Genomic DNA, 14186 nt, shown 5'->3' on the forward strand with positions numbered 1-14186 from the left:
TGGGTACAGGTCTGCTTAATTTTCTCTATAGTCCTCTTGTGAGTGTGAATGACATCTCATTGTGGTTTGATTAGCTTTTCTACAATGACTGATGATGTTAAGCATCTCCTCATGTATTGGTGAATATCCTTAAAATGTCTACTCAAGTCTTTTGCTCATTTTATATCTTTTCTTTATTGCTATTGTTGGCTTGTAGGAATTCTTCATATGATCTAGGTAATAATCTCTTATGAGATACATGATCTTCATTTTTGTTAGTCCAACTTAACTTTTCGCTCTTTTTATTATTCTTTGATTCACAGAAGGTTTCGTTTTGGTCAGTAGACCCATATTTTGATACATCACTGTGACATTTTTATTTTTATTTAGAAAATATGGTTGACCTTTCTTATTTGTCCACTATAAAGTACTCAGCAAAGCTATGATACTGCTTGAATTCCATGTGTGTGCTAAGACAGGTTTGGCATACTTTTTCTAAATAAGACAAAGTAGGTTGCTTTAGGATGTTTTTATTTTTATTTTTGTCACTTTTTAGTCAAAACCAAACTTGGAAACAGGGTAGTAAGTATTTAACTGCAAATCTGTTCTCTTTTTGGTGGCATTTAATTTTAGCTCTGTTGAAAAGTGCATAGTAAATAAGTGATTAAACTCTTACTTTGGAACACAGAAGCACTGTGGAATTCACCTGCTGTGTGGCATATGCTCTCTAGTTGCTTAGTAATGCTGTAAGATTGAGAATGGGAATGGAAGGTTGAAGTGCTCTTTCACATCGCAAATCTCCTTTCTTCTAGGTTGATCCCCCAAGTCCCAGGGCTGATACTTTTTTTGGATCACCTGGCAGAGACTGTGAACGAGATGGATGGGCCCGGATGCACAGCGGTAAGGGGAAGCTTTCCTTTTCCCACTCTAGTTGCTTGAGCTAATGTCAAGCCTTAGCTTGGCACTGATTAATGAAAACACATTTTTTGCTGTATTTTTAGATATTATGATAAAGCTTTTTACAACTAGAAAGAATTGGATTTCTGTGCTTTTAAAAACATATTATTCTTATAGATTAAAATGAATATTAAATACATTTTCACATATTAAATACTATACTACATTTTAGTAAATATAACTTGTGTACTACTCAACATTTTCTACATTTATTTGACTATGAAACACATTTCTCATTTTAACATGTTAATTTATAGAATAGATTTTGAGAAACACTATAGTGAAATAACTCAGTGTTATGGGTTTGGAAGATTTATACATATATATATATGTATATATATATTTATACATATATATATTATTCTTAATATATATATATGATTGAATACTTAACCCTACCACTTATTTATATACATATAGTGTTTTTAACCTCTTTAATAATGAGTTTATCATTAAAGATTAGAAATAACATGGGAAATGTTACCATGAAAAGTGTGTGAGCATACACACTTAGCAAATATCAGCAAAAACAATATTTCTGAAATGATGAATTCTTTAGATTTAATTTATAAGAAAATGTTTTAATTGTTAGCCCTAGTCTCTTTGGTGAAATAAATTTAAGATCAATGTGAAGTTTTTTTTTTTTTTGGTTGTTGTTTTTTGAAGATGCTTAGATGACATTGTATATTGAAGAATATTTGAATATTAATATCAGTAGACAGTGGCTAGTAGCTCAGCAAGTATTCACTGGCAACCTTTGACATTAATTTCCTACACACTGAGAAAGTCATAGTAGATGAAAACTGATATAAGAGGAAGAAAAATGGAATTGTAACATGGAGTGAGCTTGGATACATTCCAAAATACTCTTTTTAGAGAACATGTTTTGTTTTTGTTTAAGGACTGATAAGAAATATGGACTTTGGTTAAACTTGAATGTTTATAGTCAGAACATTTGATGGAACACTGTCTAAGTATACTCATAGTTTCTTGAATTTGTATCTTTCTGCTGTTGGTTTTTATTCTTTGCTCTTTTGGCTCTTTTGGGGGGGCCTGCAACCCAGCTCCTGAATATATATGCATGGAGGCTTATTCTTAATTACAAATGCCAAGCCTTATCTTGGCTTGTTTTTTTGCCAGCTTTCCTTAAGTTTAAATTATCCCATCCCTTTTGCCTCTGAACTTTTTCCTTTTCTTGCTTTGGTATATCTTACTTTCACCCTTAATCCGTGGCTGGCTGTGTGGCTGGCTGGCTGGCCCCTAGCATCCTCTTCTTGTTTTCTTGCTCTTTCTTCTTCTCCTCCTCCCAGATTTCTCCTTCTATTTATTCTCTTTGCCTGCCAGCCCCCCTATCCTTTCTCCTGACTTGTTATTGGCCATTCAGCTCTTTATTAGACCAATCAGGTGTTTTAGATAGGCACTGTAACACACAGCTTTACAGAGTTAAACAAATGCAACATAAAAGAATGCAACACATCTTTGCATCATTAAGCAAATGTTTCAGAGCATAAACACATTTTTTTTTTTTGTTTTTTTGAGACAGGGTTTCTCTGTGTAACTTTGTGCTTTTCCTGGAACTTACTCTGTAGACCAGGCTGGCCTCAACTCACAAAGATCCGCCTGCCTCTGCCTCCCGAGTGCCAGGATTAAAGGCGTGCGCCACCACCACCTGGCCTGTAACACATCTTAAAATAATATTCTACAACATCTTCCTTTTTGTTTCTCCCCTTCCTTTCCCTCCCTCCTCCCCTTCTTCCTTCTGTTTGTTTTGTTTTTTTTAGACACGGTCTTTTTAAATATCTCTGCTGTCCTGAAACTCACTCTGTAGACCAGGCTAGTCTCAAACTCACAGAGTTCCTCCTGCGTCTGCTTTCCAAATGCTAGGATTAAAAGTGTGTACTACCATGCCCAGCTTGAATTTTTATAAAGTATTTCTATCATAATAGGCATTCTTTATCAATATATCTTTTATAGAGAGAATTGTGGATCATGTGAAAATTAAACACAAATGTACCCTGTTTTCCCTCTTGGCAGAAACATGACATAGAAAATGGGCTGTATGAATGAGGGAAGGGGAAGTAACTTCCACGTAGAGGTGTGTTGGGGAAGATTCATTTGTAGTGCTACGTGCTTGACTGGACATTTGTCAGCAAGATGGTTATTGTTCCTGATGTTCCAGATGAAGACATTAGCTGTCTCTGTAAAAGTACATTGAGGATATCAACATGAGTTATAACAATATTATTTTGGTGTCTTTTCATGCAAAAGTAGAAACAGTGCAAAGAGTTCTTATATCCCTCTTGCTCAGCACCCATAGATAACATTTGCTTTCATTCTCTCCTATATTTTTCTTTCTCCTCTACTTTTCTTCCCATCCCCAAATGTGCCTTACATAAATTGTCTCAGCAAGAACATTAATATTGACTGAACTGTAGCCCTAAAAGTTTACATCTTGAGTGGTGCATGTTTGTATTCCCAGCACTTGAGAGGTAGTTGTAGGAGGATCAGGGATCTAAGACCAATCTTTCTACATAGCTAATTTGAGGTCATCTTTGGCTACATGAAACCATGCCTCAAAAAATAAAAACAGACAAAAAAAAAAAACAACCAAAAAATAATATACAATTTGTATGTTGAAGTCCAAACCCCGCTGATGGCAGTTAGCAGTGGGGCTTTTGGCAGTTAGGTTTAGAAGAGATTGTTAGGCCGGGCGGTGGTGGCGCACGCCTTTAATCCCAGCACTCGGGAGGCAGAGCCAGGCGGATCTCTGTGAGTTCGAGGCCAGCCTGGGCTACCAAGTGAGTTCCAGGAAAGGCGCAAAGCTACACAGAGAAACCCTGTCTCGAAAAACCAAAAAAAAAAAAAAAAAAAAAAGAAGAGATTGTTAGCATTGGGCCCCGTGATATGATTAGTGCCTTGTAAGAAAGGAAAAGACCAGTGTCTTTCTCACTGTCATATTAGGACTCAGCTAGAAGGCAGCATCTGCAATCCAGAAAGAACGATGTCACCAGAACTTGGTCTCCTGTGTCTAGCCTTCTGAACTATAAGAAACAAATTCCTATTGTTTGAACCTTTTAGCCTGTACTTTGTTATGGTGGCCAAGTAGAGAGATGCAGACATCATCTTCTGTCTGCATATAATCCATTTATCTTTTTGGAGCCTCTGTCATTTTTCTCAACAAAATTAAGTTAAGCCCATCTTTATATGATTAATGTGAGGATGAACTGTGTCACCGTTGGCTTAAAAAAATCATCCTATAAAACTGTCTAGCCACAGGTTCTTGGTCTCACTGACACTGCCAAGTTTGGGTTCCACATCATGGACCAGGCCTAAATTTCAATTAAAAAGTGGTTGGTTACTCATACAACATTGATGCCACTGTTATACCAAGGAGAAATTCTTGTCAGGCAGATCATTATTATAAATCCCAGAGTTCATAGGTGGGTGAGACTGATAACTTGGAAGCCTCTTTCATGAAAGCCAGTTCTATACAAGATTGCAACCTTTTACTCACTTTGAAGTTTACTTGATGTTGAGGCTGATTTATTACAGGAGTCCCACTGTGAATAGTTCTTTTTCCTTTTAATTCATTCTTCTCTCACACAATACACCCCAACTGCAGTTTCCCTTCCCTCGACTTCTCCCAGTGTCCGCCCCCCCCCCACCCCGCTGCATATCCTCTCTCACCCAGATCTACTCCCTGCACTATCTCCCCACAATGATTCATTAGAAATCAATGGATCTGGTTTTCTTTCCAGAAATTCAAAGCCAGCATTGAAGGAAATGGTTTCTGATTGCTAGTAACTGCTTAGCATTTGACTCTTTCAATTGTCTGTCATATCTGTTTGGTTAACAAATCTATAATTTGGTGTCAGCTTTTTTGAGACTATATATACTTTTATTCTCCTGTATTATTTTATTTATAAGAAAATTTTCTCTCCTTATATTTACAGAAGAAGCATTGAACTAACTGAAGACCTTAGCTTTATTGCTTATTAGATAGGAAGCCAGTCTCTTAACATGTAAAGTACAAGTAATAATGAGTCATAATACTCTACTAGGCTACCTGTGTTACTGTACAAAATTATTGTGGAATTTTTGGTTCAATAAGAAAATGACAGTGACATAGTCTGCATTTATGGAACTTCAGAAAGCCAAGATCAAGATGCTGGGAAGGTAGATTATCTTCTATCATGGTACCATATAGTCACATGACTGTGTAGGGGAAGAGAGAGGGAAAAGATGCAGCAAGAAAGAGAGTGAATAAGAACAAGGTTCCTGGTGTCTCTTTTCCAAAAACACTGATCATGTCTTGAGGCTTACTGTCATGACCTCGTCTAAACCCTACCACCTCCCTGAAAACCATTACACTGGGAGTGAGGGCTTCATGGAATATGTAACCTGACTGGAAAAATATATCTAAAGTGACACAATTAGAAATTGAGCCCAGGCTTGCTTGAATTAGAATTTGATATTGGAGTTAATCATCTTTGTGCCTTTAATTTTACTTTAATCATTAGCAATTACAGTAATATATAACTTTTAACAATGTTATAAAAGAAAGACATCAGACAAATTTGGAATCTTGACCTTAAAGTTTAAGGAAAACGATTGGTACCATTAGAGTCAGTGTTGGAATCTGAAGTATGCAGTGAGAGCTGCTCACCACTGAAGTCTGCATTTTCCCTATGCCCCACCATAGATATAAAGAACATTTTACGATAAACTGGCTTAGGGACTGAAATCACACATTTTTTGAATACTCATTGGTTTACTGAAGAATTATTCTTGTGTCTCTGTATTGAATGCAATACATAATCTAATGAAAAGAGCATTTTTAAGATCACTGACCTGCTGAAGAACTGACATGTTATAGCCTGTTGGGTTGGGTTGTTGTCTTAGTGTGTTAACACTGCTGAGGGATTTTAAAGTGTTTTGGAAATCTGCCGCTGTATGACCTGGGTTTGAGAAATGTTGATGATACTAAAGATCATAGCTGAAGCCAATTCCTTACCTTTCTGATGTTGCATATTGATCCTTTGTCCTGTACAATCTTTTCCAGATCATCCTCACTTTTGCTGCAGATCCAAGGATTATAAGGTGTGTCAAACCAATTATATTATGACAACTGCTCTGGTTTTCAGACAGCATAAGTATATTCCTGATATACAAATTCTTATGGAAATTATCATTTATTTTATAAAATAATGTGCAAGCAATAATTGACACAGCATGGAATGTCATGGTTTTGGTGGCTGTACCAAGGGGTGCAATATGCCTTCACTGAATGTTTTCCTACAGGTATTCTGTGTGTTTCATTATCCATTTGGACCAATTGTTGAATTTAATTGCTAGTGTGTGTCTGCATGTGTGTGTGAGGGGGAAAGGGGAGACATCACACACAAATGTGTGTGTGCACATAAACATTGATTTGTGTAATATATGTGTATTTAATGAATATATGTAATATATGTGTACACACATGCATTTGTCTGTAATATGCATGTGTATTTAATACATATATGTGAGAAATTATATATAGGTATACACACCTATATGTTTTTACATACATACATGCACACACAGATGAGATAGCATCATGCCCAATATCCTACATGGAATAAAGAGGCTTCCTTAGTTATTCTAAAGGAAGACTTTTTTTATTCATTTCCTTTAAATAATGCTCCACAGTTTATAATTATATATTTTCATCTTTCTTTGCAGTCATCTTCCTTTATTAGCCAATAAGTATTAGGCTATCAAGTGTTTTATTGATTTTGCTTATTAATAATTGATATTATTATAATATAATATGCATTATATATAATATAATATGTAAATTGTGAGTAGATTGATAAAACAACCAAATATGCAAAGAATGGGATAAAATTTTACATGGTACTAATCTGGCTGTAAGTTCTGTAGTTAATTTAAAGATAGATGTGAAGACTCTTTTCCTAATGTGTTCTACTAAGAACTGTACCTCAAAGCATCTTTAATCTCCTATCCTCCTCTAGATTCATTACTTTTAGGGCTTTTCTTGGAGACAGTGAGTGGTGAGTAAATTCACAGATTATTTCTGTATCCAGGATGGAGATTTTCATGGAACTGCATTTATCATATTGACTATGGAAAGAATAAAAGATTAGTTCTGTGGGCAAATAGTAGTTGACTGATAAATACTTTAGTAGAAAAATAGGGTATTTCAACAAGAAAAGAACTATAAATTATGGAGTGTTCCAGAGAGTTTATAGAAAAGGACACTATTTTTGAGGCCCCAGGTGACATATAGGGAGAGACGAGTGAGTCTGCAAAAGGGAAGCAACATGTTGGATATTGGAAAAAAGAGAAATTATTGATGGATTTGAACATAAGGTGTGTGTGAAGGATGAGGCATCCTTTCTATCCCCAAGGTTGCCCCATACCCAGTACAGATTCTGTCTCCTCATTGACAGTTTTAGATTTTTAGTCTTGATCTGTTCTTTTGGACAAATTATATTCTCTTTACTGTGGATGCATGATAATCAACTTTTCTCATCAATACTCTTCTTTTAGTCCCATTTCTATTTTACTGTTTACACCATCCTGAACCAGTGTCGTGCTCCTTCTATTTGTGTGCAGTTGTACCTTTTTTTTGTGTATAGTAGGTGCTTATTTAATATACTGATTCTCATTGGGGATGGCATCTTCAAAGGGAGATTTTGAGTATTTATGGTCATATTATTACAATTACATAGAGAAAGTTGTTTGGTGTATGCTGAGCTGAGCTGACAGATGATCTGCAAAGAGTAGGATGATTTGAAATAAGATTTATTTCATATCACATATGGCTTTTAGGACCCTCACAGAATATTAAACAGGTAAAAAGCAGATTGGTAATTATCAGAACATAGAGTTTTATATTTACACAGAACCAGTGAGTTTTTTTATATTGTTTTAAGGTACATTGTATCATAGGAGTACATGTGTACAATTATAATTTGTTTCTTTAAAACCATATACTATGATTTTTATTTTTTTAAAACTAGTGGTAGTACAATATATTGTTTTTTCCTAAAGTTTGTATTAAGTGTATTGTAATTTAATTGTCTTTGTTGATTATGCCAAGTTCCAAAGCATGTGAGTGTGCATGTGTGAGTGTGCCAGCACACACACACACACACACACACACACACACACACACACAGGTGCATAAGCATGCACACACACACTTATATGCACACACACATACACCACAAACACTCCATTGTGTGTCATCTCTTCCTCCTTTCATCATCATACTCAGAAGAATGCTGCCTCTCCTCCTACTGTTACTTTGGAAGTGCTTAGAAATAAGAAGCTATTATACTGAATTTGAGAAGCATCCCAATTTAAAAAAAAAAAAAGAAAAGAGAAAGAAAAATGCCCTGACTCAACAGTACAAGAAAAAGAACCTCCAAAGATAATATGTGTTTGTTTTGTGTTGGCCATCTACTGCTGGGCCTGGGGTGTATCCTTAAGAGTGGTTTGTTTCCCAGTAAGACTCCCTTGAAGAAAAGTAATCTTTCATTTGCAAGTGCTTCAATTGGAGATAGCTTCAGGGTTAGGAATGGGGGCATGTGTCTACTTCTCTTCATTCTAGAATCCCATCTAGTGCAGTCCCAGGCAGGCCTTGTGTATGTTGCCTCAGTCTCTGTGACTTCATATGTACACCAGCTCTGTAGTGTCTAAAGACATTGATTCCTTGGTGTTCTTTATCACCTCTTGCTCTTAAACTCTTTCTCATCCTCTTCTGCAGAATTCCCTGAGCCCCAAGGGAAGGGATTTGATGGAGATATCCTGTTTAGGGTTGAGTCTTCCAATGTCTGTCACTCTACATAATATCTGACTGTGAGTCTTTGTATTTGTTCCCATCTGCTGCAGGAGGAAGCTCTTCTGATGGTAGTTGAGCAAAATATATGAGTATAACAATGTCACTAGCAGTCATTTTATTGCTATGCTTCTTTGGCAAAACAGTAGTATTTGGTTTTCCCTTAATGACTGGTCTATCTGGTCTCAGATACTTGGCCATCTAAACAGCACTGGGTATGAGATCTCTCCCATGGAGTGGACCTTAAATCACATCAGATATTGTCTGGTTATTCCCAAAAGCTTTGTGTCACTGTTACACCAACTTATCTTGCAGGCAGGTCACCATTGTAGATTGAAGGATTTGTGGCTGAGTTGGTGTTTACCTTTCTCCTCTGGTAGCATGATGAGTACCTTCTAGTACAATGAACTCTAGTCCATAGGGATGAAGTCTCTAGGTAGACAACAACTCAACTTCTGTGTGTTCAGTGAGTTGTGAATGTATTATTTTCAGGAGTACAGCCTTACTGTCAGTTTGTGGAGAACAACCAATAGCCTTGGCAATAGCTTGAATTGTTTGAGGGTTCCAATAGACCCCATTTGGCCAAGAACTTGATCAAATGTAACTCAGTCCTAGTACTGGATGCTTCATTTGGTTATGAGAGATGTCCAGTTTGGGCTGTCTCCCCTATTTCATTCAGATCACCTTCATGTACATATATAGTTTACTTCTACTATATTAGATTTCCATATGACCCCTCAAATGGACCTTAGTTTTAGCTGTCTCTGGCCATATTCCCTCCCTCATGCCTCTCTTCCTTTCTTCTCCCTGTTTAATCCTCCAATTTCAGTCCCTAATGCCTGGCCATACATAACTATGTATTCCAGCAGTTTTCAACCTGTGGGTCACAACCCCTTTGGGGGTCACATATCCTGCATTTACATTCTGACTCATAATAGTAACAAATTATAGTTATGAAGTAGCAATAAAGTAATTTTATAATTGAGGGTCACCACAACATGAGAAACTGTATTAAAGGGTTGCAGCATGAGGAAAGTTGAGAACCACTGATCTCTTCCCTTTTCCTCTCTTAGGAAGAGCCATTCTTCTCCCACCCCCTTCCTTTACTCTATACATATCTTTGATGGTTATATAGATTATAACTTTCTTATCAATGACTTACAAACTAACATCCATATACAAGTGAATTTTTGTCTTTCTATGTACCATATTTGCAGACCATATTAGTCTTTCTTGGTCTGCATTACATCCAGGATGATTTTGTTTCTAGTCCCACCCATTTACCTCCAAATTTCATGATTTTCTATTTTGTAATGGTTGGGTAATATTCTATTATGCATATGTACCATATTTTCTTTATTCATTAGTTCATTGACGGGCACCTAGGTTGTTTACAATTTCTGAGTATTTTAAAGCAGTAATGAATATGGCTGAGCAAGTGTCTCTGTAGTAGGATGAAGTGTCCTTTGGGTATATGCCCAAGAGAGGTATAACTGAATCTTGAGGTAGATTTATTCCCATCTTCTTGAGGAACTGTCACACTGATTTCCACAGTGGCTGTACAAGTTTGCACTTCCACCAACAATGGACTAGTATTCTCTTTACTGCACATCCTCTTCAGCATGAGCTGTCATTTGTTTTATTGATCTTAGCCATTCTGGCTAGTGTAAAATGAAGTCTCAAAGTAGTTTTGAGTTGCATTTTTCTGACTAAGGAAGGATGTTGAACATTTTTAAAGTTTTTTAGCCATTTGTGGCTCCTCTTTTGAGAATTCTCTGTTTAGATCTCTTCTCCATTTTTAATCAGGTTGTTTTCCTCATGTCCAGTGGTTTTTTTTAGTTCTTTATATATTTTTTATATTAGCCCTTTATCAGATGTGTAGTTGGTAAAAATCTTTTACTGTTCTATAGCCACTTTTCCTGAATGACAGTGTCCTTTGCCATAGAGAAACCTTCCAGTTTCATGAGGTCCCACTTATTAATTGTTCTTAGTGTGCTGGTGCTAACAGTATTTGATCCAGAATGCCTCTTTCTATGGAGCAACCCCTTAACCTGACCTTTCTGTTTTAATGCTCCAAGTATTTTTCCATTTTAACCTTATACCTATTAGGTTTTTTACTTTTTCTGACTCTATCTTTTAATTTCTGTTTTCAAAATGGATCTTTCCTGAGGACACCACTTTCTTCTCACCACTCCTCAGTTTATAAGCTATAAATGATAAAATGTATATATTTTCAGTATGGAACTTGATATTTACATATATACATGTATATTACAGCATATATGTATATTCATATACACACATGTTTAGATCTACTTAACATCTATTATCTCACCTACCTGCTTTGATGAGAACATTTAATATCTTAGCATGTTTCACTTATTAAGTACATACAGTTACCTATAGTCACTGTGCTGTGCAACAGACCTCTGCATTTCCTCCGTCTTCTCCACTTGAAACTCCATCCCTTTTGACTGAAAGCTTCCCCACCATCACCTTTGACAGCCTCCACTCCATACACTCCTTCTATGAGTTTGATTTTTTTCAGATCCTATAGATAAGTGAGGTTAGAGTCCTTTGTCTTTCTGTGTCTGGCTTATTTAGCTTAATGACTTCTAGAATCATGCATTTTGTTTCAAATAACAGAATTCCCTTACTTTTTAAGGTCACATAATATTCCATTATATTTATCACATCTTCTCAGTTTTCTGTTGATGGATACAAAGTGATTGTGTATGAGCTCATTACTTCTTACAAGTCTTTGCTAAATGCAGATAAAAGCCAGTGCAACTCATATTTCTTCCCAGCTATTTCCTTAGGGACATAAGCTTGGAAGTTATGTGATCTATTTTCCAACCTATCACAGGCAAGAGTTTTAATTTTTGCTGCTGTTTTATGAATCTTAACTTTTCTATCCCCAAATATCTGTTCCCTTGCTAACTACTCCCAAATGAATATTTAGCTATATGTTAAGGCCAGTATATTAAAATATCAACTTTTGAATTGCTTAGGGTAATGCTATTTGTTATACAAATAAGGCTTTAACTTCAGAAGCTAAATATAGTAGAGATTTAATTTTTAATCATTTAACAAATAGAAGGTGCTTCTGAACTTCTATTTGTTCTATGCAATAACCCATTTTGGATCTCCTTTAGTTTGGGGTCTCACAGGCCCCATTGTAGGCACAGAGAAGGCTCTGGTTTCTGAGAGCCTGGTCTTGAAATGGACACTTGTCTATGTTTTGTTGTCAAGAACTTGTCACAGTTCCTCTCCTGATGCAAAGATTGCTTCTTAGCAATATACCTACTGTAGCTAGAGTTTTCCTGCCTGGCCCACAGTCAGGACAAATCTCTCTCACCCGCCAGTCCCACAGCTGCTCAGACCGAACCAAGTAACAGCCAGGCTTCTTGCTAACTGTTCTTAATCTTAAATTAATCCATTTCTATAAATCTATAACTTGCCACGTGGCTCGTGGCTTACCAGCATCTTCACATGCTGCTTGTCATGGCAGAGGCTGGCAGTGTCTTCCCCCCTCCTTCCTGTTCTCTCAATTCTCCTCTCTGTTAGTCCTGCCTATACTTCCTGCCTAGCCACTGGCCAATCAGTGTTTTATTTATTGATCAATCAGAGCACATACAGATCATCCCACAGCATTTCCCCTTTTCTTTTTTAAAAAGGAAGGTTTTTAACTTTTACACATCTCCAAAGTCAGCTTGATATATTTGGGAATTTGGGCATAGCTTCTTTTACTACTTCCTGCTGGAGGGGGACGCTGTATCTTATGGGGACACAAAGAAAATTTTAAGATTATGGAGTAGTCCATGAGGCTGCATTGTCTGAGCCAGTTGCCTTGAAACTGTTCTGGATGTTGGATCATCTGGGCCATGGTGTCATCAGAGACTTTTCAGGGAGTCTTGGCTGGTCAAACCTGATGTATCTTAATCTGGAACAAATCCATAGCCTCTGACTTTCTGTGGAAACAAAAGCAGAGCCTCCTTTCCAAAGCAACATATCCTTACATCCAAATTTTGAAGTCAAGGTACCTTTAAAATATACATTTTGGCATAACTCAACAGCTTTTGTAATCAAATGTTTTTCTTTAGTTACGAATATCAAAGAGAACATATCCAGATTCTCTGTGTGGTAGCCATCTTTACGTGGCTTATTTTTTATATTACCTTGAGCCTATTGCTTTAAACTGCAGCATTCTAAGACTGAAACATGCTGTGGCTGCTGGCTCCGCCCACTTCAGCTTCCCAACATGGTGGTGGTACATTTTCCGCCAGCTCTGGGAACCATCAACTCTCAGAAATAGTAGGTCTATGCTTCTATCAAAGCAGCGTGTAGCCCAGAAGCCTCTTTTTTTTTTTGTTTTGTACTAGCAAAGGCTAAATCCACCATGCAGCTTAATGTGCCACTTGCAGAGGCCTCATTCCCAACATATTGTAGGTCGAGGGCGCACACCAGGAATCCGCCATAGTAGCTTAAACACATAGGCTGCCGCTAACTTGAAAGAGACAACTAGGAACTGTTTTTAGCTCCGTTTTAGTATCTTTTTTCTCAGGTTTTAGGTGGAAACTCTTTCCAACCCGTTGGGCGCCATTTGTAGCTAGAGTTTTCCTGCCTGGCCCATAGTCAGGACAAATCTCTGTCAACTGCCAGTCCCACAGCCGCTCAGACCGAACCAAGTAAACACAGAGACTTATATTGCTTACAAACTGTATGGCCATGGCAGGCTTCTTGCTAACTGTTCTTATATCTTAAATTAATCCATTTCTATAAATCTATACCTTGCCACATGGCTTGTGGCTTACCAGCATCTTCACATGCTGCTTGTCATGGCAGAGGCTGGCAGTGTCTTCCCCCCTCCTTCCTGTTCTCTCAATTCTCCTCTCTGTTAATCCAGCCTATACTTCTACCTGGCCACTGGCCAATCAGTGTTTCATTTATTGACCAATCAGAGCACATACAGACCATCCCACAGCAACCTACTCTGCAGGAGGACAAGATGAGTTGTGACAGATGTCTCTAGTGGCTTCTGTTGCATTCTAGACATGAACACGAGTTCTGGTGGATATCTAGTGGCTTCCATTGCATTCTAGACATGAACACAAGTTGTGGCAGATGTCAAGTGGCTTCTGTCTCATTCTACTTATGAACTTTTCTCTCCCCTTGGACAAGGATTTTGTGACTGAATCTCTCACGCTAAAAAGAAAAATGTAACAAATCTAGAAATCATCTCCACTCTTGGTATTTCACAGTAATGTGGATATTCACAGAATTCATGTGTATTTAGGCTATAATAAATATCAGGGATGATAGACATAATGCTTTATCATTCTGCTCATCTACTTTCTATTAGTTTAAACTTTTTTAAGATTTTATTTTATCAGATGAGTGT

At 37.1% G+C, this 14186-nt stretch overlaps 1 protein-coding gene across 3 annotated transcripts in view; it reads left to right on the forward strand.

The window, feature by feature from the left end:
• Positions 1-14186, forward strand: part of Spata6 (spermatogenesis associated 6) — a 101087-nt gene that overhangs the window by 56063 nt on the left and 30838 nt on the right. For all 3 annotated transcript variants that reach the window (XM_059254719.1, XM_059254720.1, XM_059254721.1), the window contains 2 exons: positions 792-879; positions 5999-6036. In XM_059254719.1, coding sequence (XP_059110702.1) covers positions 792-879; positions 5999-6036 — 126 coding nt within the window. The remainder of the gene's footprint in view (positions 1-791; positions 880-5998; positions 6037-14186) is intronic.

The sequence above is a fragment of the Peromyscus eremicus genome, chromosome 2 (assembly GCF_949786415.1).
Source record: "Peromyscus eremicus chromosome 2, PerEre_H2_v1, whole genome shotgun sequence".
NCBI classification, from domain to species: Eukaryota; Metazoa; Chordata; class Mammalia; order Rodentia; family Cricetidae; genus Peromyscus; species Peromyscus eremicus.